This window comes from Eublepharis macularius, chromosome 5 (assembly GCF_028583425.1).
Source record: "Eublepharis macularius isolate TG4126 chromosome 5, MPM_Emac_v1.0, whole genome shotgun sequence".
NCBI lineage: Eukaryota > Metazoa > Chordata > Lepidosauria > Squamata > Eublepharidae > Eublepharis > Eublepharis macularius.
Genome location: NC_072794.1, coordinates 98,060,588 through 98,086,037, shown reverse-complemented (window position 1 = coordinate 98,086,037; position 25,450 = coordinate 98,060,588). Strand labels below are relative to the sequence as shown.

Sequence of the window (25,450 nt, the reverse complement as noted above, 5' to 3'; positions counted from 1 at the left end):
GAGAATACAAACAGGAAACCAATGAGGATTACGACATTTGGTCCAGAACTGTGTGTTTTGTAAGATGGTATTTGTTGATAATATTTATTGTATAAAAATAAAAGGGAAATTTTTAAGTTTTAAGATTTCCAGGGTATGAGCTTCTGGGTCTCAAAAGCTCAAACCCTGGAAATCTAGTTGGTCTCTAAGGAGCAACTGGACTTGAAAGATTCTAAAAAGTAACTTGTTCAGATTTGTGAGGAATGGGCAAAGGTCCTGCCCCTTTCTGCAAAACCCAGTCCCCCTTTAGTTCCTGTTGGTGTGGGAGCCGAGCAGTTGGCAGCCAATCAGAATCCCTGGAAAAACTGGAGGAACAAGATGGGAGGGGGGTTAAGAGAAAAAATTGTTATACTGTCAGTTCAGAGAGAGTCTGAACCTTCAGAGAAAGAGAGACTGCGGGGGATCCTGTCTCAAAGTCTGCCTTGTGTATAGGCTAAACCAGTGATTGCTGTCTTTTATAAATAACACATTATTATACACTGTTAAAGGAAATAAGCTTGTCGCTTACACATTGAACACTGTATTGTTAGTGTATGATTTAATTCTATATATGATTCTTTGGTCTTTCTGACTATCAACTATTATTACTCTCCCCTGGGCGGGACTTTTTTTCTCGTGCTCTTTTTTTGCTAGTCTTTTATAATAAAGCAGGCTAGTTTGAGGAAGGGACTGTAGTTATCTCAAAGCCCCAATTTCTGAGGGAATCTTGAGAAAGATTTATGTTTTCTGAGAAGAGCTCACATTTACACTGTGAAGATCCTGAGGCTGAAGGAAAGCCAATAATCACCTCAAGAATACAAACTTGGCAGCCATCTGCTCTTTACTCTCTTAGATTATCAGCTGGAATCTTATAACTGAACAAACTCAGCAAGTCTGTGTTACACCTGTAAATAGTTTCTACCCTCTTTTCTGAATCCAGTTTTCCATATAGTATTCTCTAGGGTTTACATCCTGTTATTTCCTTATTGTTCTAGTACTGTGCTGGAAGGGCACTGTTATGACCCTTTCTTTCTCTTGGATAGATTTTGCCTTTAATCTTTCCCTCACACCCTCTGGGTAGATTGATGCCACCAGGAATATTATATTCCAAGATATTTTATTTAAATTTCCCTTTTAGAAATGTGCCTAAGCATCAGGCTCCTTCGTGGTTCTATGTGGCCCTGATGATAGGAATGGGATAAAGCAATGACGGATACTCCGGGATATAACAAAAACAAAGTATACTTTTTTTTTAAGCGTATCAGTTTCATGTTATTTCTAAAACTTGATGGTTTCAAAGAGTAGTTCTCAATTCTTAAAGTTACTTTCTTAAACTCAGTCACACAGATCTTTTCTAAGGCTTCATACACAGTTTGCCTGCTTTTCCCTGACTGAATGTCCTTTCACAAACATACTCAGTTCAGGTTTCCACACAGGTTATATTGCTCTCAGAAACACTTAAAACATGCTCAGGCAGCACACAGCTAGCCTCTCTTTCCCTGACTCAATATTTCTCTCAGAACTGCTTAAAATTACTCGGGTTGCACACAGCTTGCCTGCTTTCTCCTGACTCTATTTTTCACAGAAATGCTTAAACCTGCTCAGGCAGCACACAGCTAGCCTCTCTTTCCCTGACTGAATGTTCTTTTTCCACTCTCAGTCTAAAACTGAGACCACCCACACTCAGTCATCAACCAATCATATCACTCACTCATCCCTCTTTCACCCCCACTCTTCACCTGTATCACATCAAGCATTTAAAGACACATGCACACTGTAAGGATTTCAAGTAAGTGTGTGCATGTATCTTTAAATGCTTGGTGTGAGATAGGTGAAGAGTGGGGGTGAAAGAGAGGGATATGATTGGTTGATGACTGAGAGTGTGGGCGGAGTGAATGCAGTTTAGACTGAGAGTGGAGAGCAAAAGTTTCAGTCAGAAGAAAGCAGGCTAGCTGTGTGCTGCCTGAGTATGTTGAAGTGTTTATGAGAGAAATATAACCTGTATGGAACCTGAACTGAGCATGTTTGTGTAAGAACACTCAGTCAGAGAGAAAGAGAGGCCAGCTGTGTGCTGCCTGAGGAGCTTTAAGCATTTCTGTGAGAGAAATATTGAGTCAGAGAAAGAGGCTAACTGTGTGTGAAGCCTTAGAAGAGATCTGTGTGAATGAGTTTAAATGAAGTAACTTTAAGAACAGAGAACTACTTTTATGAAACCGATACACTTCTTGAAAAATAAAAGTTTATTTTGTTTTGTTATATCCCAGAGTAGCTGTCATTGCTATATCCCATTCCTATCCTCAGGGCCACATAGAACCACGAAGGAACCTGACACTTAGGCACGTTACCAAAGGGAAAATTTAAATAAAATATCTTGGAATATAATATTCCTGGTGGCAGCAATCTACCCAGAGGGTGTAAGATTAAATGCAAAATCTACCCTAGAGAAAGTAAAGGGTCATAACACACACATTTACTTAAAATCATTACAGGTACCTTCCCCGTGAGTCAGTCTAGACATTTTCAGGAGGTCCCTGAATGGAGGCAGCAAGTTACCAGGGAGCTTTCCAGGAAAACCTTGGTCTAAGGGAGTCTCTGGCAAAGACAGTCACCCCCTTTTCCTACTTATCCCTGGGAATAAATAAACGTTACTACTCTTTTTCTATTTTCCTTATAGTACTGAACTTATTTCATTTCATAAGCCACTCAAGTTAAGTCTATCAGGTGGAGGGCTGGGGAAGAGACCACACTGGTCAAGCTTTATATCACACTACTTCTGTTTCAATATCATTTTAAGACCCCACCTTCATATGATTAAAAACACAATTAAAAGTAGCAATACAAGCACCTACAAGACAGCTTCCAAAGAAGAATGGATTATTTCTTCTTAGTTATATGGTGAAATACATGTTTCTCCATGCTCCTTACTTTCTTAGGCCTACTTCGTAAGTGATACAGATTTTATGGCTACAGCTAAAAAGTCTCTTCTGGACCTACACGCAAAGGCACAAAATTTCAACGTCATCAACTACATAGATCAGCCTGATTGCATGGAAAGATCCTCCTCCGCCCCCAGGCACTATTGGTAAAGGAGATTTTCTAGACAATCTGGCCTGTCTGTTTGCTAAGCTGCCCATAGTTGTTGCAGTCCTGGCCAGAATCACGCAGAAATGCTTTCAGCTGCAACCATACCACCGACATCCAATGTGAAGCAGCTTTTATGGACATGTTAAAAGCTATCACAGGGATTTTGACCAAGTTTATATGGTATCTATTTTAAAATTAAAGCAAAGGGTAAGCCAATAGCACTCTCAAAAGATTACCATGACACATAAATAGTTTTCAGTTACAAAATGGGTCATTTTGAATTCTGCTTGAGTGGTTCTTATTTAGAGAGTTAATGGAATACCAGTTACCAAGAGAGGAACTCATAAGAAGTTGGGGTCTGACTGAAGGGGCTGAATACTAAACACATTCAAAGAAGGCTTATAAAATATGGTGAGAATGAAAATACAAAGCAGCACAGACAGCATTACCGTGACCATTGGCACTATGTATCTCCAGTTCTTATTCAGGGTCCCAATACAGTTCATTTCTTCTGCTGTCAGACTGAAGTCAAACACCTAAAACCCAAGAAAGATGCTTTAATTATTTGTTCTTACTAAGATGAGCACTTTCCTGTCTTTCTAACAACTGTTACACTGCATTTGTCTCACATGGGACACACTGGTATAAACCCAGTTCAAAATAAGCAATAGTATAAAATTTGTTGTTTTCTTGTATAGAAAATTGTTATAAGCAATTTTATTGTAAAAACATTATAAAAAAACAGCAATAATAGTATGTCAAATTCACAGTATATATAGAATACATTCCTGATTTCTTTGAGAGCCCCAACAAGGATTTACAGCAAGAAACTAACAGAGTTTCCGTTCTGAAACTTTTAACAAGCAAGGTTGCCACCACCCAGCTTCTAGACAGCTAGCTACAGAAACCACTGGCTGGGGTGAACAACTGAGCCCTGAATCAGGTGTGGAGTCCTGGAAAGCATCCACACAGTTCCGCTGAGGACAGTTGTTGTTGATATGGAAACCATGGAACTCTTGGTTTGTTTGCAGATACTAAGATGGTTTCCATTCAATTTCTTTCGGTTCAGCATGGATTGTGCCACACATGCACCAAATTCCTACAGCTCTCTCAGGTAGTTATTGGTTCATTCATTTAGTATATTTTTATCCCATCCCTCCTCCGCAGAGGGCAGTATGCATAGTTCTTCCCTCCTCCATGTTATCCTTATAATAATCCTAAGGACCATCTACTCCCATATGGATCTACCCAATCACTCCTGTCACCTTCAGAGGCCCTGCTTCAGATGACCCCACCATCTGAATCTAGAAAGGTGATAACACGAGAAAGGGTCTTCTTAGTCATGGCGCTAAAACTTTGGAACTCTCTCCCCAGACAGATTTGTCTGTCTCCCTCTATCATTTTCCACCAGTGGATGAAGACTTTTTGTCTGGCATTCCCTCACTAATTCTTATTAGCCTTCCTCCCTGTTTGGAAGTTCATATGCTTTATTTGTATTTCAAATGCTGTTTTTTATTATCTTTTTAATATTTTTTATTTTAAAAATAGTATATAGAGGATACAGGAAGGAAAAAAGAGGATTGTGTAACATAATTGTATAGATCAGAAATAATTATATATAACAAAGTATATAAGACAAAAAATATTTCTCCCCAACAGCCCCTTCAGTATACTTTTTAAGACACTGTATATAAAATACAATGGTACTTACTTGTGTTGGGGTACATTTATATTCAACATTGTAGGTTTCAAATTTGTAACTAATCTGTTTTGCCGCTACATTATTGGTTTAATCATTACTACATATTCAATATTTTGCCTCTTGTACATACCCACTATAACTTTTAACAAATAACAAAGTTTAATAAACTTAACAAATATTTTGATAGGTAATACAAAAGGCAAGTGTATTGTATATCTCATAATAAGAAAAAAGATATTTATGCTTAAAATCTACTTCCTTATACATTTAAACATTACATTTAAAACTTATTCTCATTTTGCTTCTTCAGTGCAATGCACTGAAGTATATCTTTTGAACTGTTTCTCATTTTAAATTTGTCTCCTGCTTGCATAATACACATTCCATCTCTCCTCGAATCTCGTGATTGATCTGTTTCTCAAATAGGTTGTTCATTTCGCCAATACTACATATTCGGCAAGTTTGCTTTCCCATTTTTCTAAGCTTGGACAGATGTCTAATTTTCATTTTGCTCCATAGATAATTCTAGCCACTGTCACCATATATTCAAATATCTCTTCCAAAACTTTTAGCAGTTTATTAGGCAATATTCTTAATAGCATATTCTTAGCTTACATAGGAAATTTAAATGTTTAAAATGCTGTTTTAATGTATTAAATGTTTTAATATTTTAATCTTTGCAGTCTTGGGAACTCTGAATTGGGTAAAAAGGCAGCACAGAAGTATTTTAAATAATAAAATAAAACTCCATGAAGTTGGTTAGGCAGAGAAAAAATGACCAACCTAATGTCACCCACTGACTTCCATGGCAACCAGGGATTTGATCCTGGGCCACCGCAGGCCTAATTCAACATTCTAACAACTATACCACAGTGGCACCCATGATATTTAGATATTTTTGTTGTGTTTTCCCATATAAGTTGTATTGTTCTGTTGATCTTCTCCTGCCAATCATTCTCTATTCTCACATTCTCTTTCTGCAATTCTCAAGTTTTAAAAGTTTCCAGTATTCAAATGCTCTCCTTTCTTTCCCCCCTCTGATTTAATGAGTTCTATACCACCTTATAGACAGACTACACAAGTCTTTCCACTGTTCAACAGAAACCCAATCGTCACTAAGAATGGACTGGGCAGGATCAAAGATGGAATTGCTCTTCTGTATTCTCTTGCGTCTTTTTAAAAAATTAGTTTTGATACAGAAGCTGTCTGCTCAAGGCTTTAGAAAAACATCAGGCGCAGTAAAAAGTCTTCCTTTATAGGATGTCATCTTGATCTTGCCTCCTGTTATCCCAGAGGGGGCAGCCTCCAAAGAAACAAGGTGGTTGTCACATTCCTAAAGAAAACTTGCAACTCGCACATGCAGATCAAATCCAGTGGCAATTTGGAAGGAGCTACTTGAACAACCTGCAATATTGCCAACAGGATTCTCATGTGTGCAGATCTGGCAGGATTCACTGTAATCGCTTTTGCGAGAGCTGCACACCTGCTTACCCACACAATAGGCCATAATGTTGAAAGAGATTTACTTTTGTCTACACTTGAAAGAAAACGAGAAACATCAAAGAGATTATGATCATCTCATTTAAATCCAAAAGAAACATGAAAATGTTTGAAATGAAATTTTAAAAAACATAAAAGGCATATACTGAGTTTAGGTCCTGTCAGAAAAACACCAAGAACAAAGCAGGAAAAGAGTCTCTTTAAAGCATACAAGAATAATCATAAACTCAACGGATTAACTCAGATAAACCTGGATATTCTGAACCAACAGATCAAAATCCAACATCACACCTACCAAACAAGCCCAGGGCCTGCAGCAACAGTACTCAATGGAAAGTCAGCTGATTGCTTACTGTAGTGTGTGGATGCTACACTCAGCAAACTGGAAAGGGAGAGATGTATTAGCTCTAGTGATGCCAAAAATATTGCTAGTCAACCAATCTGCCCTCTGGAGGGCCAAGCAGAAGGCCTCACTAACCTGGAAATTCTGCAGTATGCGTTCAGGAGTCACACTCTTAGGAATGACAGCCACCTTACGCTGCACTTGCCATCTGTAACAGGAATAAAGCAAAGCTGTGATTTCTCTCACTCAGCCCAAGCAATATCCAAAGAGTTACACCCAACAGGGAAATACTACCTGCAATTGCACCCTTCCCCAAAGATTGTTCAGGTCTCTCATGCCTTCTAAGGCACATTCAGGGCTGAGATCTACACACAGCGTTGCCTTAAAATTAGGAGCTTCCAACTAGATTGATTGGCAGATTCTCAAAATCAAAGGCCCCTTTTAAGAATTTTACTTGAATTTTGCATTAAAGCTAAAACTTAGAATCTTGATAAAAGTTTCTGCTCTCTTATTTCTGAGCTTCTTGTTATCTCCTGAATCTCTGTGTTCTTACTGACTGCCAGGCTTGCAAGGACCAGAGCCAGTTTTGCCAGGTACTCAGTCCTCTTAAGATAATCTTCAGAGGCCCTACTCTGGGTTCCCCCACAAGCAAAGCTGAGGTAGGTGGCAAATGCTATGTGGTTGTACCGTGTTTGTGGAACAGCCTCCCCTAAAAGGTTAGTCTGGCACCATCCTTGTTGGCACTTAGAATGCCAAAACTGATATTTTCCTATTTTGTTTTTGCTTTCTTCAATGGGATCTGCTGATTTAGGGGACTGGCTTGAGTGGTTTCCCACAGCTGCAAGAAGGCTTCCATATGGCAGGCTTTCCAGCAGTTTCCCTACTCCAGTCCCCCAGTAGTGGCAGGCACTAGAATACTGTTATATAAATGTAACAGTAGTTGTAACAGGTTCTCTGTATCCTCAGCTTTCATTTATTGTAAAAAAATTAAGTCTCCATCTCTTTCCGTTGCAAATATATGCCTTTCCCCTTACATCTCAGCAAAGAAAGGGCCAGAGACTTAAAAAGAACAACAACCAGGAATTCAGAGAACCTGTTACACATACTGTTAAAATGGTATATCAATATGAGGATATTCTAGAGCTAATTTTTTTAAAAAAATAAAAAGTGTCCCATGGTGGGCCAGTGGCCAGCTGCCTCAGGGGCAGTGACAGGGAAAATGGCTGTAATGAGGGCCAGAAAATCCAAATTTACCCACCCACACAGCAGTTCTCTAGACTTTCAATGTTCTTACCCAAACCTTCTAAGCAAAGACTGGAGAAAAGAGAGGTGCATGAACACAACATAGTGCTGTGGGGAAGCAGGAAAAAACCTGCTTCTGACAGCACTGAACCTGGAACAAATGAACTGTGAGGAAACAGGCTTAGTTTTTTTCGGGCTGTTTACCAACTACATTTTTTTAATGAATGGTCTTACTGTTTTCATTGCTGTTGTGAGCTACCTTGAACTATAAGAGAGAAGTAAAATACAAATTCTTCTCATAAATAAGCAAGTGAGCTCACAAGAATCTTTTAATATTTACCAAGTCAAAATCCTGCTGCATAAGAAATGGGAAATAACTTCTAATTGCTTCCTTGCAATTAAGAACCAAAACCAAGAAACAGAAAATTGGGTTCCTACATCTATGCGTTAATAATGAGTCATTTAGAAAACAGCATCAACAGAGCCTCACTGTTATCTCGACCAAGTGCAAACCAATTATTACCTGAGGAGGATTTGAGCAGGAGATTTACTATATTTTTCAGCCAACTTTTTAATCCCAGGTTCTTCCAGCAGCACCGGCTCATCTGGGTGCTTCCACATCCGGTCAGGTGAGCCAAGAGGGCTGTATGCAGTTACCACGAGGCCTCGCTGATGGCAATGAGCTATCAGCTCATTCTGGGCTAGGTAAGGATGACATTCTACCTATTAATGCAACATATGGTCGTGAGCAGAGCAGACTACTAGAGCAGATTCAGGGGAAAACTTCAACCAGTGACAACTAGGAGACTGTGAGATATTCCTGCATGAGTTATTTTTCAGTGACAGATGTGTACCTGCTAGCTACACTGTGCATCCTCACAGCCTGTACTATCCCTTACTGTCCTGCAGTGTTCATTGGAGGGAGACCAACACAAGCCATCATAAAAGAACAAAACAGAAGCAATGTCAATATAGCATTTTCAAACCACGTGATTCTCAACAGGAAAGAGCTCATACTTTTCATATTAAAAAGCTGAAGGAAAGTTTAAGAGGTCAGTCTGAATAAAAAAGTATGACTAACAAACTAAAGCTGAGATAATCATGAGCAGAATACTCTCAGCAACGTTCACTTCCTTATCTCTGACTAGTGTAAACCAACAGAATTTCTTGGGCCTCATATGTTCTGTCCAGGGTTGCCAGCTCGGGAAATTCCTGGAGATTTGGAGGTAGTGTCTGGGGAGCTGGGATGTTATGCCATAGGGTCCACCCTCTGAAGCTGTCATTTTCTCCAGAACTAATTCCTGTAGCTTGGAGATCACTTGTAATTTCAGGAGACCTCCAGATCCCACCTGGAGCTCTAGTAACAATCTAGCTCAAGCAGCAATCTACAGTTTAACTGTTCTGCAATATGGTCTTTGATAGAACTCTAGTGTAAATTATCTACAGACTGCAGTTTCTCTGGATGTGGTCATTTTGTAAAACCAAACAATGAAACCTGGAAAGCTACAATAGCTGAGTAGCTTCTGGAATTATTTAACTACCCTATCACCTCATCTCTGAAATACCTGACTTTTTCTTTAATATATTGTACTATTGTAGAATGCTTTCACCCAGTGAATGCAAAAGGTCATCACTTGCTCAGTTTCAGCAATTCTACAGCTTCAGATACTCTCTGACTATTCACTAGTCTTGCAAATATCTGATCTTAAGGATTCATATTAGGGATGTATCAGATTCTCATTTGCAAATACTCTAAGGAATGCTGAGAGAAAGTAATGCTGAGAGACAGGTTAATCCAAGCTAAATCAAGATATTATTAGGAGACATTTTGTTTTCTCAGGGGCTTTTATTACAGAGAACCTGGTGGACCACTCCAAATCTGTAACATGTCTCGAATTCTCCCATCATTCTTTCCTGGCTACTGGATGACACATCTGCTACCTGAGAAATTCTGTAAGTCTGAACACATCACTAGGAAAAGAAGGAAACTCTCAGTAATTTACATTGTGTGTCAAGACAGACTAGACTGACACACAGCAAGAAACGAAATAGTGTCCTGTGATTCCCAAGTACCTACCACATTTCTGCATTGCTGTCTGCTCTGGCATGGTATAGTTCTGGTCTTCCTCTGCTAGAAGTAGATAATTCTGTCCTGTCTCATTAAGAGAGATGTGAAGATCGTGCTGAATATGCTCAACAGAGTTACACCCCTCTAAACCCATTGATTCCCATGGATTTCGAAGGATATAATCATGTTTAAGGTTGTACTCTTAATCACTTCCCAAAAAAACACGTAACAGCAAAATCTCTTAACCTTGGGAACAGCTGCCCTGTGCACCATTTTTTTTGCTGTAGGCTTGCTTCCTTCCAACGACAAAGTACACCCAAGACCAGCAATTCATACAGAAACATAGGAGGTGAGCTCGTTTAACAGGTTATTCATAATGCTTATACACCAAGAAACCAGGAGCCCCTAACATGGCACCCACTGATGCCATGTACCTGCTGACAGCTTTCTTGGTGCCTGTCAAGTGTTTTTACAAAGTAGGTGGGGCCAGGTGGGCCTTTCCCCCAGCAGGGCTTCTGATTGGCTGTGCAGATTTTTTAAAAGTTGCTTCAGCAACAGTTGCTACCATAACACAAGGATCTTCACTGTATTACTATGTGTATTTGCAAGGAAACGTTTTAAACAATATGTTCATTTTCAAAGCATCCTGTTAAACAGAGCTTCTGCCTGTAATGTTGAAGTGTTACAATTAGAGTTACACATAAACTTACTCCCTGACATTTTATGGCTGGCTCCACTTCCTGTAGCTTAGAGGTGAAATACCCTACCCAAAATGTGCCCTGCCCCACCAATCAGCGTTATTGACCTGTATGTGCAGGGACCCTTTCTGAGCCTTTGCCCTGCTGCCCTTGTTGCTTAAAACCAGGGCTTTTTTCCAGCTGGAACACAGTGGAAGAGAGTTCCGGCACCTCTTGAAAATGGTCACATGGCCGGTGGCCCCGCCCCCTGATCTCCAGACACAGGGGAGTTTAGATTGCCCTCCGCGCCACTGGTTAACAAGTCTGGGAAAACATGAAAGCAGCAAGAAAGCAAAGGAAAATCTAGCATATAGCTGTCCACATTCCTTTTCTAGAACACTGGAATCTGTCAGATTTCACATTCATGGATGAAAGAGGCAATACTTTTAACTTTCAGTGGCAATTTGGAATGGTATATTTGGAACCCAGAAGAATGAAAAGACTATACAACTCCAAGGATCAGGGTCAAGAATGTGAATCAGAAGAATAGGTTCAAAAAGCAAAAACAAGAAGCAGGAATCACACAACTGATTGGCAGTCAAGCAATCCAGCCCATACAAAGAGTTCAAATACTATGCAATGGGAGAAAGTACATGTGGTTAGGACTGGAGCAGAAGACCAACAGTATATGGGCTAGAGAAATGGAATGTCAAGTCAAGCCAGGAATCAAGGGTTAAAAACCAGAGGCTGTCAGAAAGGAAGAATCAGTCCCTAATTGCAAGTCATCAGGAACAAGGAATCCAGGTCCACTATTCTTCCGACTCAATGAAATTCTACAGTACTATATCCTAAGAATGTCTGGACTTACCACTAAAACTTAATACAACAGAAGGCAATATTTAGAATCTATCAAATTCCCCAAAAGTTACCAAGCTGGGAGCTCATATTCACCTTGTTTCCATTTTAAAACACTAGGTAGTCAACCCACATGTGATGGAGCTTTCCAAAGATCAATCCCTTTGGCAAGACATTTGCCAGGGAATTAGTTTTGGAACTTGCACACCAGAGCACCACAATAATCCTGCCGCAAGTCCCAAAATGTAACATCCACAGTAGAAGTCAACATCTAAATGTATACAAGCCTAGAAAAGAAAATTCTTCCAGCAATAGATCATTGGCAGAAGGACAGGGTTGAGCTGTGCTAAGAAAGATTATGTTCTGCAGAACATGTTCTCCATAAATCTTTTAAAAAATCAGAAAAGGCTACTTGAAGGTCTGTGAAGGTTTCTTAGTCTCCCGTGCAGTATACCATCTATGTTTTTCCTTGTGTTGGGAGTAAGGAAAGTTGTGCATTCTCCATACTTATCAAATTCAGAAAATGCTTCCATTAAATGTGTGATGGGAAAAAAGAGTATAACAGGAGATTAAGGATCATGGGGATTCGGTGGAGGAGGAATCAGGATATTTTGTGCATGGTTTTTAAAAGGAAAAAAACAAGCATTCTTTTTGGTAAACAACCAAGTTTCTTAAACCTATCTTCAAAGGACGATGTGAAAGCTTTCTTTTCACATGACTACATGCCTGTTTGTCCAGGACTTTTCATTCACACCTTTTGTTGCAGTTTCCTGTCACATCTCCGCCCCTGCTCCTCAGTCCCAACAACAATCCTTTCGGCTCATTTCTCATATACCAAGCAAATTTTCATCACAGGAAGTGAGCTGCTCCTTTTCTCCTGCTTCATTCTTACCTGTAGCACAGCTGGCTTGATCGAAGCTACACTGAGGATATCATCAATCTGATGGCTATTGAAATTGGATAATCCAATGGCCTTCACGAGGCCTTTCGCAACCAGCTTCTCCATGGCTTTCCAGGTTTCTTTATAGTCAATGTAATCATAACGCATTGTGCCATCAGGATTCTTGGGGAACAGGTTGTTTCCCCGTCTATTAGACAACAGATATAGCAAATCATATTAAACATACTAGAAACAACTTAAAGCACATTTCATACGATCCAGTACAGAACCAACATTCCTTTCTTCTCGTTTTATTATTCCCTCTTAGTGTACGAACAACTGGTTTATACATAGAATGTAACTCATTTTAATAATGCTCCAGGGGGCAACAGTTCTTTGAAAAGGGATTCTTGAACAAGGGAGAGCTAGCGTGGTGTAGTGGCTGGGATGCTGGCCTAAGATTTAGGACAGTGTTTTCTAACTTGTGGGTTGGGACCCAAAAGTGGGTTGCAAAGCCTCTGAAAGTGCATTGCAGGCCAGCTCTCTCCAATGGCTGCTTTTGCATTGCTCTCTATTTCTCCTCTTCCTCCACATTAGCTTCTCACATTCTCATTTCCCCCACCCTTTAAAACAATAATGGGGGAATGGGGGGGAAGCCATCCAGCAACTAGTAATTTTACAGGTATATATATTTTTCTATGTAGAGTAATATCTCTGAAGGAAAATTATTATGCATGAAGTGGCTTCTATAAGAACCAACTTTGGTACTTAATTTGAGGCAAGGCTTTGACCTGTATTTTGGAAACTTAAGACCTGACCCTGGAAACAGTATCTTCCATGTCAAGCATTAGTTGGTATTTTTTCTTGATTGCATATGCATGTTGATTGATAAAGAATCAAGTAAAATGTATCCTGATGATTACTAGAGTGAGTTTCTTAGAATCTTAAAGGAGATTAGAGGGAGTAATGGAAAAGAAGAGTGGTCAAAGGAGTGTAGCCCTCATATGCAAAGACTTTGGAATGCCACTTGCCTGGGGTTCATAGTAGGATACAATTTTTGTTGGTTTCTCAAAAATATATGGCTGGCCACTATAGAAAATGTAATGATGGACTAGATGAGTGCCAAGGTCATACTTCGCCTAGTGCACCAGAAAACTTTGAGCTGACCCTGGATGGGTCACTGTACTAAGTAAATTTGGACTTGTGGATCAGGCTGGAAATCCAGGAGACCCAAGTCTGAATTCCTACTCTGCCGTAGAAGTTTGCTGGGTATCCTTGGGCCAGTCACACACTGTCAGCCTTACCTAGAGATGGAAGATTACCAGAAATTTTGAATGGACTTGCTCTTGGAGTCTACCTTGCTATTGTGGTTGCATGCTCCCCACTGACACTCACTCAAAGGCATGTGGCCAGTGCATGAGGTACAGGTCCAAGTAGTCCAGCTTCAGGTCTTCCAGGGACTTCTTTAAGGCTGGCTCCACATCTTCTGGGTGATGCTTGGTATTCCACAACTTTGATGTCACAAACAGTTCTTCCCTCTTAACATTCTTTTAGAAATAAAGGTGAGGGATAGAGAAAGCATAAATCTATCGTTTAAATATTTCTGAACATAACGAAGGTTTCATGGGTAAGTTTGAAGACACCCCCCATCCTAATTAAGGATTTCCAAATCAACATTTTAAAGTATTTCCCACATTTTCAGGTAACCATCTCAGAAAACTGCATAATGTGCAGTTTGGTATCTATGAAGTTAGATACCAACTCAACTATGAAGAAGCTTCGTTAATGAGTTAGGGACCATAGACTTCATCACTATATTGCTTTACATATTATCTGCTGCTTTAAATATGGACTCCTATGTACCACCAGGGCTCCATGTTGTCTAATGTTAGTCCTAGAATTGATTATGTTCTGCTTCAGTATTTTTTCTACTCTGTACTGGATTCTTGCTAATACTATGTCTTTTAAACTTGTATCTATTTACCCTATGGTATTGTTTATGAAATGCTCTTGATACTGTATTGAAATGTACTTGATACTGATTGTACTAATCTCATACGGTGTAATCCGCCTTGAGTCTCAGTGAGAAAGGCAGACTATAAATGACAAATAAAAAATAAATAAAATAAGTTAATTACAACAGTATGCAGATTATGTGAACTACATGCAAATAGCGAATGTTGCTTATCCCTGGATTATATCTTTATGTGCCATCTCCACTGCAGGCATATGAAATTGGGTTTTATTTTCTAAGAACAATAAGAATGTGCATATTAAGCAGAGCGACTGCACCAGAGGCAGCAGAGCGACTGCACCATCTTAAAACTGTGCCCCATGGAAAACATTTGTAGCAGGAAGAGGTCAAACACAGCATGGACAAAATTCCAAGCCAATAGAAGTCCGTAGCATAGAACAAGCTGAGCTTTTGTTTGTTATGCAGGTTTATAAGGAGAGGCAACAACAATAGTTTCTTTGTAATCAGAGACAAGATGAAATAAGTACACAACCTATGTGTGATCATCACATTTCAGTTGTATCCCATATATATCCCCCCCTTTTTTTACCTTGTCAGCCCCAACAGTCTCCAGGAAAACATCACCAATCTCAGCTTCATTGCTGTAAGCTGTAGCACAATCAATGTGTCTGTAGCCTATATTAAGGGCATATTTTACTGCCTCCTTCACCTGAAAAGTATAAACAGGGAGGATCAGGGTATCAGAATCTGTAAAGGGATCTATTTTATTTTACCTGGAAAGGCTGTTCTGAAACTACTACTAATGACAGCAGTCCCTTTCACATTTCCATTTTAACCCAGTTGTTATTCGTTACTGCCCCAACTTCATGTAAAGCGATATGGGAGCAGCAGTTTAAAACAGCATTACATCCATTTATAAACCATGTGTGAACCACTGTGACCATTTTAAACAGCATGACTTTTTCTGGTGCTGGAAATGTCAATCCCCCCCTCCCCTTGGTCACTGGGTTTTTGCATTTTTTTAAAAAAAAATCAGCACAAAAGTATCTTTATAGTGCTACAGAATTGTATTGATAGGCGTATCAGGGTCTCTGAATTCCTAGCTTTTATTTTTAGAAGTCTCTAGCCCCTTCCCTTGTGAAGATATAAGGAAAAGGGATCTCTCTACAAAGGAAGAGGCTATAGACTTTTTAAAAAAATGACAGCTGGGGATTTAGAGAACCTGCTATACCTAGAATTACAATGCTACAACACTATAGCACTTATCTATATACATTTTTTTTAAAAGAAAGCATTGGAATTGGGCAGGAAAATAAAAAGGAGGTGCTGTCAGAAGTGCTATGGACAAACAGTACTCTGCAGTGAATAGAAAGCTGTTGAAAAAAGTAAAAACTCCCCCCCCCTTAAAGCTACGTTGCACACAGGACACCAGCAGCTTTGTCTGAAAAGGTTTTTAAAAATCTGTTAGAATTTGACTGGCAGCCAAACTGGTAGTGTCTGAAATGGTACAAATGGTTCACAAAGGCTACATGAAAAGGGCCAACAACATGAATATGAAGATTCCTTCACTGCCTTTCCTACATGTGGTTGGGAAGTGTACTGATAAGAGAAAGTAGATCTGAAAGAAACTTGGAAGGCCTTGATAATATGGACAGGCAGAAGATAATAATTCTTTTTTAAAAAAAGCTTAATAAGACTTCTCATTGGGTTCCCATATAGTTTGGTAAAAGAATGAATAGGAATAGACACAGCAACAAAGACTCCAGGTAGCCTACTAGGTGAGTAGCAAGCGTAGAGCTGGAAACCAGAACTAAGTGGGTTGGGCAGTACTTAAGTATTCCTTTTATAGGGACATACTATGTCCTGTTCTTGCAAAAGAAACAGTTGAGAGAAAGCATGTTAGGTGAGTTCCTCTACTCCTGAGCCTCAAGATGGATAGCATCCACATGAAAGCTACTATACTATCTGTAAAATGTATAGAGCTCATTGACTACTGAGAGACAGACTGAACAGCTCTGAAGAGTGAAAGAAAATACAAACCAAAATGTAAACAAGCAACAATTCCAAGAAAAATTTCAATGCATTCCCCCCCCCACGCACACTGGCTTCATAATCCTTAAGGACTAAAGATGTCATTGTTTTATTAATGCATTAATCTATTTGCTAATGAATCTGTCACACTTTTTTTCTTTGCCAAGTACCCATTCTGAAACACAAAACAAGTTTTTTTGGAATACAACTGATTTAATGTTTAAATTAGTTATACTGTGATAACAAATTATATATATTAAAAATCATATATCAATAAACTATCAAAATTATTTTTAAAATGTTTAAATTAAACATTTATACCCCTCATTCACCCCAAAGCTTCCAAAGCAGCATTGCTGGATGCGTCCATGCACATCCTATTTCCTTCTGACAGGTTTATGTTTTTCCCCATCAAGCACAACCACACACATGGACCATTTAAGAAATTCATCTAGGAAGGCACAGGATCATATTGGGGAAACCGTTCACCTTCCTGACTCAGATGTTTAGATAATACTGTGGCACAGGTCCCTCTCCTATTCTCTGATAGCTTATATCATTCTCCTCCCTTCCATTTAATCCTTACAACAACCCTGTGAAGTAGGGTTAGGCTGAGAGTGTGTGGGACTGGCCCAAGGTCACCCAGTGAGCTTCCACAGCAGACTGGGGATTCAAACCTGAGTGTCCCAGATCCTAGTCCATCCAACACTTTGGCTCTCTGTATCATACTCTCTATGATACCACATAACATTTTGTCGTTTCATCATGAAGGGAGGGTGTCAAAACACATATACTCAGATTTAAACTGGGTCTGGGTACCATCTTCTAACTAGCTAACCTATTTGATGTGGAATTACATGGACTCCAGCCAAATTCAGTGATGCTGTCATGTCCAGAAAATTATTCTTGCCTTTGACGGTTTGCTAACCTTGATAGGCTGTTATGGTTTACATAAGAATCAGGAAGAGGACATAGTAAGTATTTCAGAAGCTGTTCAATAATCTTGCATTGCGTATGTTCTAGTTAAAAGTCTGAAACATGCTCGGCCTTGACTGGCTTCCTGGATCCTTTCCTGTCCCCGAATCATACTTTGTTCCAAACCTTATTTCAACACACACTGCTTTGAAAAACCATAATCTCCTGTATATGAATCCTGATTGCACTATATAGCCTCATCTGAGCCATAAAAGCCTTTGGGCTACTCAGCTGCTAAGATCAATTATTTAAAAATCAGTGGGGGGACATTTTAATCTTCCAGGTGATCTAAAAGTTATTGTTCTCTTTCAAAATAACTTCAAAGGGAGAATCCATTGTGAAATGCTGAACTGGAATTCAAAGGTTGTTTAACAATATCTATCCCCCTAGCCTGAATAAAGACCTTAGTTTCTTCACTCACTATAGGTGCTAATGTCTCAGCCTGACCTATTCCTTCCAGATGTTAGTTAATTCAGCTCATTTTATATCATATCTGTACTATCCAGTTTAACACATCTCACACTATATTTTCCATAATTAATCCTACCCTGCCTTTCTATCAACAACCGAGGATGGCTCTCAAATACTCAGAATTGATTTATTGCTCTTTAATTAGTTCTTATTTTACATTGATCTCTTCTTGTAAATTCTCTCCACTCCCCCCCCTTAACTGCTGCTTGAACTTTAAGTATAAATTTAGTCGCTTTGGATAGGCAATCTATGGATCTGAAGAAGTAAGCTCTGACTCATTAAAGCTTATTCTGGAATAAATGTTTTTAGTCTGTGATATAAGCCACCTGCTTGATTTTCCTACAACAGACAAACATAGCTACTACTCTAGGAGTTCAATGGGTTTTCTTCAGCCTCTTGAGCATAATTTATCACACAGGATAATCATAAGCATAAAATGAGGGGATGGTGAAGAACAATGAATAGTTCCATGAGCTCCCTGGCAAAAAGGTGGAATAAAAATATAATGACTTCATAACAAATCCCTAACACTAGGCTCAGACATCTTGAAGTGAGCACCTCAAGTTTATAAAAAAAAGAACATCTACTTCCTTCTACCATTTTGGTCTGTTACTCTTGTATTCTGTTTAGAGTAATGCCTAAACAGTTCCCTGATGAAATAAGAAATGCTATCAAGATATACAATTTGTCTCTTACATCAGGAAGAGTGTGTGTATTTGTTTGTTTGTTTATTTATTTATTTAATTCCACATTTCTATTCCGTCCTCCCTGTGAGTGGGCTCAGGGCGGATCACAACCTATTAAAATGCAATAAAATTCCATTTCCATAAAACATTTAAAAACATCATTAAAATAAAAACATATTTCTAGTTATACAGTCAGCCTTACAAACTAAAACAGGATGATGGACAGTGTAGTAAAAGGGGACAAAGCAACACTGCCAGAACTTCCCTGATCCCATCACAGATCCCACACGAACACGCAGAGGTAACCAACACACGGGCCACACTACAACCATGTTTAATTAATGAAAACCAACTCACAGGTTACAACCATGGAAAACTGCAAGCTGTTTGGGAAAATTTGTCTCCCTCTCTTCTAATTAAGCTAGGAATTCTATAACCTATTCTTTTTAATTTAAAAAAGTTCTCTGAAGAGAAAACTAACATTTACAAAGGCTACAGGAGCAATCGAGTGTGTTTAGATGCTCCTTCATCTCATAAAGCTCTTGCATTTTATGTCTGAAAAGGCATGAACCAAAGGGAGATAAGATCCTTTTGTTTACAGACATTAAAAAAAACAAAGCCTCTAATATCAAATTTAATTTCCTTTTGTTATATCAAACCTAGGAAATAGATAAAGAGTCTCATAAGCTCTCTGATGTTCTAATAGGTCATCTGAATGAGAGATCAGTCTCCTTTACTCACAACAATAAAGCAATTCCAGCCTCCTCATCACAAGGCCAACAGAAAGATCTTTTGTTCCTTTGTCCTAGGAATTATTTATAGTCAACATTATTTTTCTGAAAATAATTACTATAAACAGCATGTGAAATCCTGCCACAAATTTTAGGTTGCACATAGCCTTGTTTGTCACTATGAAAAAAGTGACACCAGCAAGTCAGAGAACCATTAAGGTGAACTAGACTTGATGCCTCTCCCAGGAAAACCATGAAAGTGGCCTAACATTTTGTAGATTTCCAACTTTTAATTTAAGCGTATGATAATGTTGCATATTTGAATAATTGTACTTAGTTTTAAAAGGGAAAGCTGTGGACTATAAACAATGTAAATAAATAAATACATAAATAAAAGTTTTCAGGAATCCACATGTCATGCTAGATTCTGTAAAAGCGTGAAGCCATACCTCCATGAAAGTACCTATTGCACTAACCTCAGAGCTAATGCTATGCCTTAGATATTTTGAAGGCTCTGTACATTCATTAACCAATTCTTCTACCAGCAAAGTGATCAAAAGGTTTACATTTTACTTGACATTCCATTCCATACAACTAGATTAACAGGAATGTGCCATCCTGGTACCTTTAATGTCTAAGAGGCAAACATAGCTTCAGGATTTCCAAGAACACAGTTGATTTTTGGCACATTCAGAATTCTTTTAAGCAAAGATCCTAGAGGCACCCAGCACTATTTAAGTCTGGCAGCAACCCTAGTTTGGTAACAAGCATAATGAGTTATGCTAAAAATACACCCATGCCCAAAGGCCTCTGCTAGCATGTTCGTAAACTTAAAAAAAACCATAATAAAACACCTGCAAATAAACAGAGTAATAGAATGCTTACAAGGCTGTACAGCTACTTGGCAGGAATGAATCTAAGGACCTGATCATATATCCCATTGTGTTAACAAAGAAATGCATAAGCAGACAACAGAAGTGCCTGATCTGATGCACTTACATTAATCAAATGCTGATATTGCATTGGGTATTTCAACAATAACTGCCTTTGGCCTTGTGGCCATCTTCAGAGTATTGGCACCACACAGTGTCCTTGTGTTACATCAGATTGGGTTGAAAGGAAGTAGGAAAAGACAGTTGAACAGTATCCCTAAAGGCCTTTTTGTCTCAACAGCTTTATGAAGAAATTGGGAAAGAAAATGCAGGGAAAAGCATGGAGGCACTGAGAAGTTAATGCTAGCCAAACATTTGTACCATTCCCTATTACTTGTGATGGTTACCATGTGCAAGTTAATTTATCAATTTAATCGCATGCTTAATGCCAAGAATGTTATTGTGCTCTGCTCTTATCACTTTCATCTTGTTTCTAACACAACACTTAAGGAAAAAACCTTCCCACCCCATGGAATGGGTAGAAAAAAAGATAAACACTTTTTTGAACTTGAATGCTACACAAACCTGAAGACATTAAAGGGAGAAAGCTTGGTAAGAAATTGCACTACAAGTACAATATTATACAGTTTAAGATGAATTTGGGGGGAGGTGGGGGTTAGCCAGAAGGCTAGAAATGTGGGTAGAAAAATAACGTAGAGCTAGCTTTTCAAGACAGACGTGCTGCCAGCTAAAGAAAGGTTTAAGTAAAGTAGTACCTTGCAAAACACATTACTATGTACCACTTACAAGATAAAGATTATCTCAGTTTCTGGAGGCATATTCAAGAGTCATATATATATATATATACACACACAAAATGGTTTTGCTTTTTTAAAAAAAATGTGTGTTTGGGTGGCAGGAATGATCCTAGACCCCCTTCTCCTGGACAACCTCTAGTGCCAAACATGACATCCACCAGGCCCACAGATGCACACTTTAAAGGGCTACATATCTGGCAGCTGTTCAATAGCAGCTGGCCCTTTAAGAGATAACCAGTCAGTAACAGCTGGGCATATGATAGTCAGCACTCTGACAATTAGCTGTCTGGTGGCTCCACCCTTGAGACCAGAAAGTTGAACAGCCAGTTAGAAAGAGACTACTCCAAAGCCACTACTGTTTTTTCAAGGGCTTTTGAGTAGAGGAATGTTACTGGGCATGCCAGCCTAGGGTCTTGAAAAGGCTGGGGCAGGGGGGAATTGTGGAGGAACAGACCTTTGGACACTTACCATGAAGGGTCCTTCTCCTCTGACGGCAGGAGGACATCTTGGGTGTTTCCCACCATCCTATCGGGGAGGCAGGAAGTAGAAATTTCTTCCTCTTCCTCTAGTAGGTGGGACCACCCTCTCTGTCCTCAGTTCGGGTGACTCCCTCCAGCAGTAATTATTCTTGAATCTCGATCAGTAGGATAATCTCAGCCCCAAGGGGGGCCTGTCGACACTAGTAGACACAGAATAAGGATCAGACAGCATCAGAGACAATAAAGGGAAGGACACAGCAGAATAGATGAAAACAGGTTGAGCAGAAAAAAACATTCCTGAAGATCTTGGGAGGGCAAGATGTCCTCCTGCCGTCAGAGGAGAAGGACCCTTCACGGTGAGTGTCCAAAGGTCCGTTCTCCCTCTGAGGCAGAGGACATCTTGGGTGCTCCCAAAGCAGTGCCCTAATCTCTGGGTGGGACAAGATCTTCGTCATCCACAACGTGCTGAAGGACTCTTCTTCCGAAAGCTGCTGTGGCCGAAGAGTATGTGTGCAATCAGTAGTGTCTGATGAACGTAGATAATGACGACCAGGTTGCTGCTCTACATATTTCCTCCACTGGTGCATTTCTTCGAAGAGCTGCATTGGTTGCCGCGCACCTAGCAGAATGTGCTGTGATCCCTGCAGGTACTCTGAGTTTTTGGGCTTTGTATGCTTCCTCTATACAAGTCCTAATCGAGCGAGCGATTGTCACTGAAGACATACGTTGTCCTAGACAAGGAGGTGTGATGTTGATGAAAAGAGACTCCGTATGACGGATGTGCTCTTTCCTAATTAGGTATGCCTTGAGGACTCATCTCACGTCCAGCATGTGCCACTCACGTTCCTTAGGATGTCTCGAGTTCGGACAAAAGGAGGGTAGGTTAATCTCCTGAGATCTATGAAAGTTGGAGTAGGCCTTTGGTAGAAAGGACGGGTCCATTCTCAGCACCACCCTATCCACATGGAAAATGCAGAGGTCCGATCTGATGGACAAGGCGCTCAACTCCGATACACGTCGAGCCGAAGTTATAACCACTAGGAAAATTGTTTTTAATTTGAGCCATTTCATAGGAGCCTCCCTTATGGGCTCAAAGGGTTTTCTTGTGAGGGCCTGCAGAACTACGCTCAGACACCATGTTGGGAACATCTGAACCGTAGGGGGATTCAGCAATGTCGCCCCCCCTGAGGAACTTACGTATATGCGGGTGCAACGAAAGAGCTTCCTCACCCAGCATAGGAATTACTGTACTAATGGCTGCTACCTGTCTCTTTAGTGTCGCCGGCTTCAGCCGGTGGTCCTCTTGGAGAAAACCCAGGATGTTCCGCAGTGACTGTTTCAAAGGATCCACCTTCTTGCGCTTGTACCAGCGTGTGAAAGCTTTCCAGGTGGTATTGTAGATCTTTATTGTTGAGGTTTTTCGCGCTGCAAGTATGGTCTGGACTACTTGCGCTTGGTAACCCATCAGGGAGAAATGCTCCCGTTCAAGAGCGATCCTGTCAGCGACATCCACTCTGGGTGTGGGTGCCAAATCGGGCCCTGTTGCAGGATGTCTGGGCGAAAGGGCAGACGTATTGGAGGCATGCTGGACAGTAGCTGAATGGAAGAAAACCATGGTCTCCTTGGCCAACATGGGGCTATTAGTATTACCTCTGCCCTCTGCTCCCGAATCTTTCTCAGAAGTCTGGGCAGTGTAGGCAGAGGAGGAAAGGCAGAGAAGATCGCTTGGCCATGGAGAAGTGAGTGTGTCGATGCCCTCTGCTTGTGGATGGAAATATCTGCTGGAGAATCTCGGAACCTGTCGATTCAGATGTGTGGCAAACAGGTCTACCTCTGGGGTGCCAAAGTGTGATGTGATGAGCAGAAAGACCTCCCTGTGGAGAGACCACTCCCCCGGGTGAAGATTCTCTCGACTCAACCAGTCCGCTTGGATATTCAGTACCCCTCTGACATGTTCCGCTTTGATGGATTGCAGATTCCTCTCCGCCCAGCCAATGATCTTTGCTGCCTCTCTCTGTAGTCCAGACGACCTCGTTCCCCCCTGTCTGTTGATATAGGCTTTGGCAGCTATATTGCCCATCCTGATGAGAACATGTGAGTGTGAGATTTGTTTGCTGAAGCTGCTCAGAGCTAGAAAGATGGCTCTCATCTCCAGTATGTTGATTGGTAGAGTTTGTTCCTTTCGTGTCCAGATGCCCTGGAGCAGGGATCCGTCCAGAGTGGCTCCCCATCTGTGGAGACTCGCATCTGTAAAAATTTGCTTGTATGTCGGGGTAAGGAAGATCTTGCCCTGTTTCAGGTTGGACTCTATTGTCCACCATTTCAAACTCTCCTTGACCCATCTGGGTAGCCGCATCCGTACGACCCTTCTTTGTGCAATCTGCAGTTGGAAGGGTCTTAAGAAGGACTGCAGAGTCCTGATGTGGAAAGATCCCCACTGGATGGCTTCCGCGTTTGCTACTAACAGTCCTTGGAGTTTTGATAAATCCATCAGCAGGGATGAATGTTGTTTTATAACGCTGTATGCCAACTGCCACGTTTTGGCTATCTTTTCCTGGGGAAGGAAGAAGCGTCCCGCCCCGGTATCTATTATTAGACCCAGGTGTTCCAGTCTTTGAGACGGCTGTAGAGAGCACTTGCATGAGTTTATTAGAAAACCGTGTTCCCTCAGGAATTGTAGAATGCATCTGGTGTCTTGCGTGGACGTTTCTCTTGACCTGGACCTTATCAGGATGTTGTCGAGGTAGGGGTGGCGATGCAAACCCATTTCTCAAAGCCTGACGATCGGTACTATGAGAAGTTTGGTGAAAACCCTCGGGGCCGTGGCCAGGCTGAACGGCAGAGCTCTGAATTGTAGGTGGGTTCCCCCTACACAGAATCTCAGGAACCTCCTGTGAGCTATGGCAATGGGGACGTGAAGATACGCTTCCGTGAGATCTATAGATGTTAGGAACTCTCCCTCCTGTAGCGCCTCGGCTATGGTGCGGAGAGTCTCCATTCAGAAGTGCCGTAACTGTATGAATTGGTTGACATATTTTAAGTCCAATATGGCTCTCCAATCCCCATTTCTTTTTGGAACCGTGAAGAAGATGGAATAGACTCCTCTTCCTTCTTTGTTCGTTGGAACTGGTTCGACTGCTTTTATTTCTATGAGATGACGCATTGCTCTGATTGTGATGTCCTGCCTGGATGGGTTTGTTTTCAGTGGGGAAATTAGGAAGCACTCCGGTGGAAGAGAACGAAATTCTATCAAGTAGCCATTGGAAATTACTTCTGTTGTCCAGGCATCCGCCTCTAAGTTTATCCAGGGCTGTCGAAAGAGATGCAGTCTTCCTCCCACCGGAGCCTCCTGCGAGTCAGGGCTTCTGACTCTTGTCGTCCAATTCGTGCCTGCTGGTACGGTTGAAGTGTTGCCTCTGCTGTCTGGCCTGGAAGGTCCCTCTCCGTGTTTGGTTCCTTTGAAGGCTCCAGGTTTGTTTTCCCTCTGGCCTGCTTCTGGATAAGGTATGTTGGGATCTGAACGGTTGGTAGCCAAAGGGTCGTCTATCGGTCCTTTTGAGGGACCTGGGTAGTGCTTTCTTCTTATCCTTGGTTTCAACTAGAACCTTGTCAAGTTGCTCCCCAAACAGCTTGCCACCCGTGAATGGATAGGACATCAGTATTGTCTTGGCCTGGATATCTGCTGGCCATGCTCGAAGCCAGAAGAGGCGTCTAGCTGACGTTGTCGTGGCCATTGCTCTAGAGACAAAGGACATAGTGTCCAGTGTGGCGTCGGCGGTGAATGAATTGGCTTTTAAGATTCTGTTTGCTCCCTCTATGAGTCGCTTGCTGCTGTTCGGAAGTAGCTCCATCAGTCTCCGTGTCCATACCACCGAGGCTTGGGAAACGATTGAAGCTATGGCAGAGGCTCTGACCGCCATAGCCATGGCCTCGTGCGCTCTCAAGGGCCCTGTCTCCCTTCTTATCCAGAGCGTCTTTAATCGACCCCTGGCCTTCTTCTGAGAGCAGATCTTGGGATTGGAGTGCTGTCACTGGAGCATCTA

The 25,450-nt window shown here is 40.9% G+C and overlaps 1 protein-coding gene across 1 annotated transcript in view; it reads right to left on the bottom strand.

Moving 5' to 3' along the window:
- The window catches only part of AKR1A1 (aldo-keto reductase family 1 member A1), a 40,869-nt gene that overhangs the window by 2,465 nt on the left and 12,954 nt on the right, over positions 1-25,450 (bottom strand). The window contains exons 3-8 of the mRNA XM_054979814.1: positions 14,934-15,053; positions 13,765-13,916; positions 12,382-12,577; positions 8,413-8,612; positions 6,783-6,855; positions 3,552-3,638 (exon numbers count right to left, since the gene is read on the bottom strand). Of these exons, the coding sequence (XP_054835789.1) occupies positions 3,552-3,638; positions 6,783-6,855; positions 8,413-8,612; positions 12,382-12,577; positions 13,765-13,916; positions 14,934-15,053 (828 nt within the window). The remainder of the gene's footprint in view (positions 1-3,551; positions 3,639-6,782; positions 6,856-8,412; positions 8,613-12,381; positions 12,578-13,764; positions 13,917-14,933; positions 15,054-25,450) is intronic.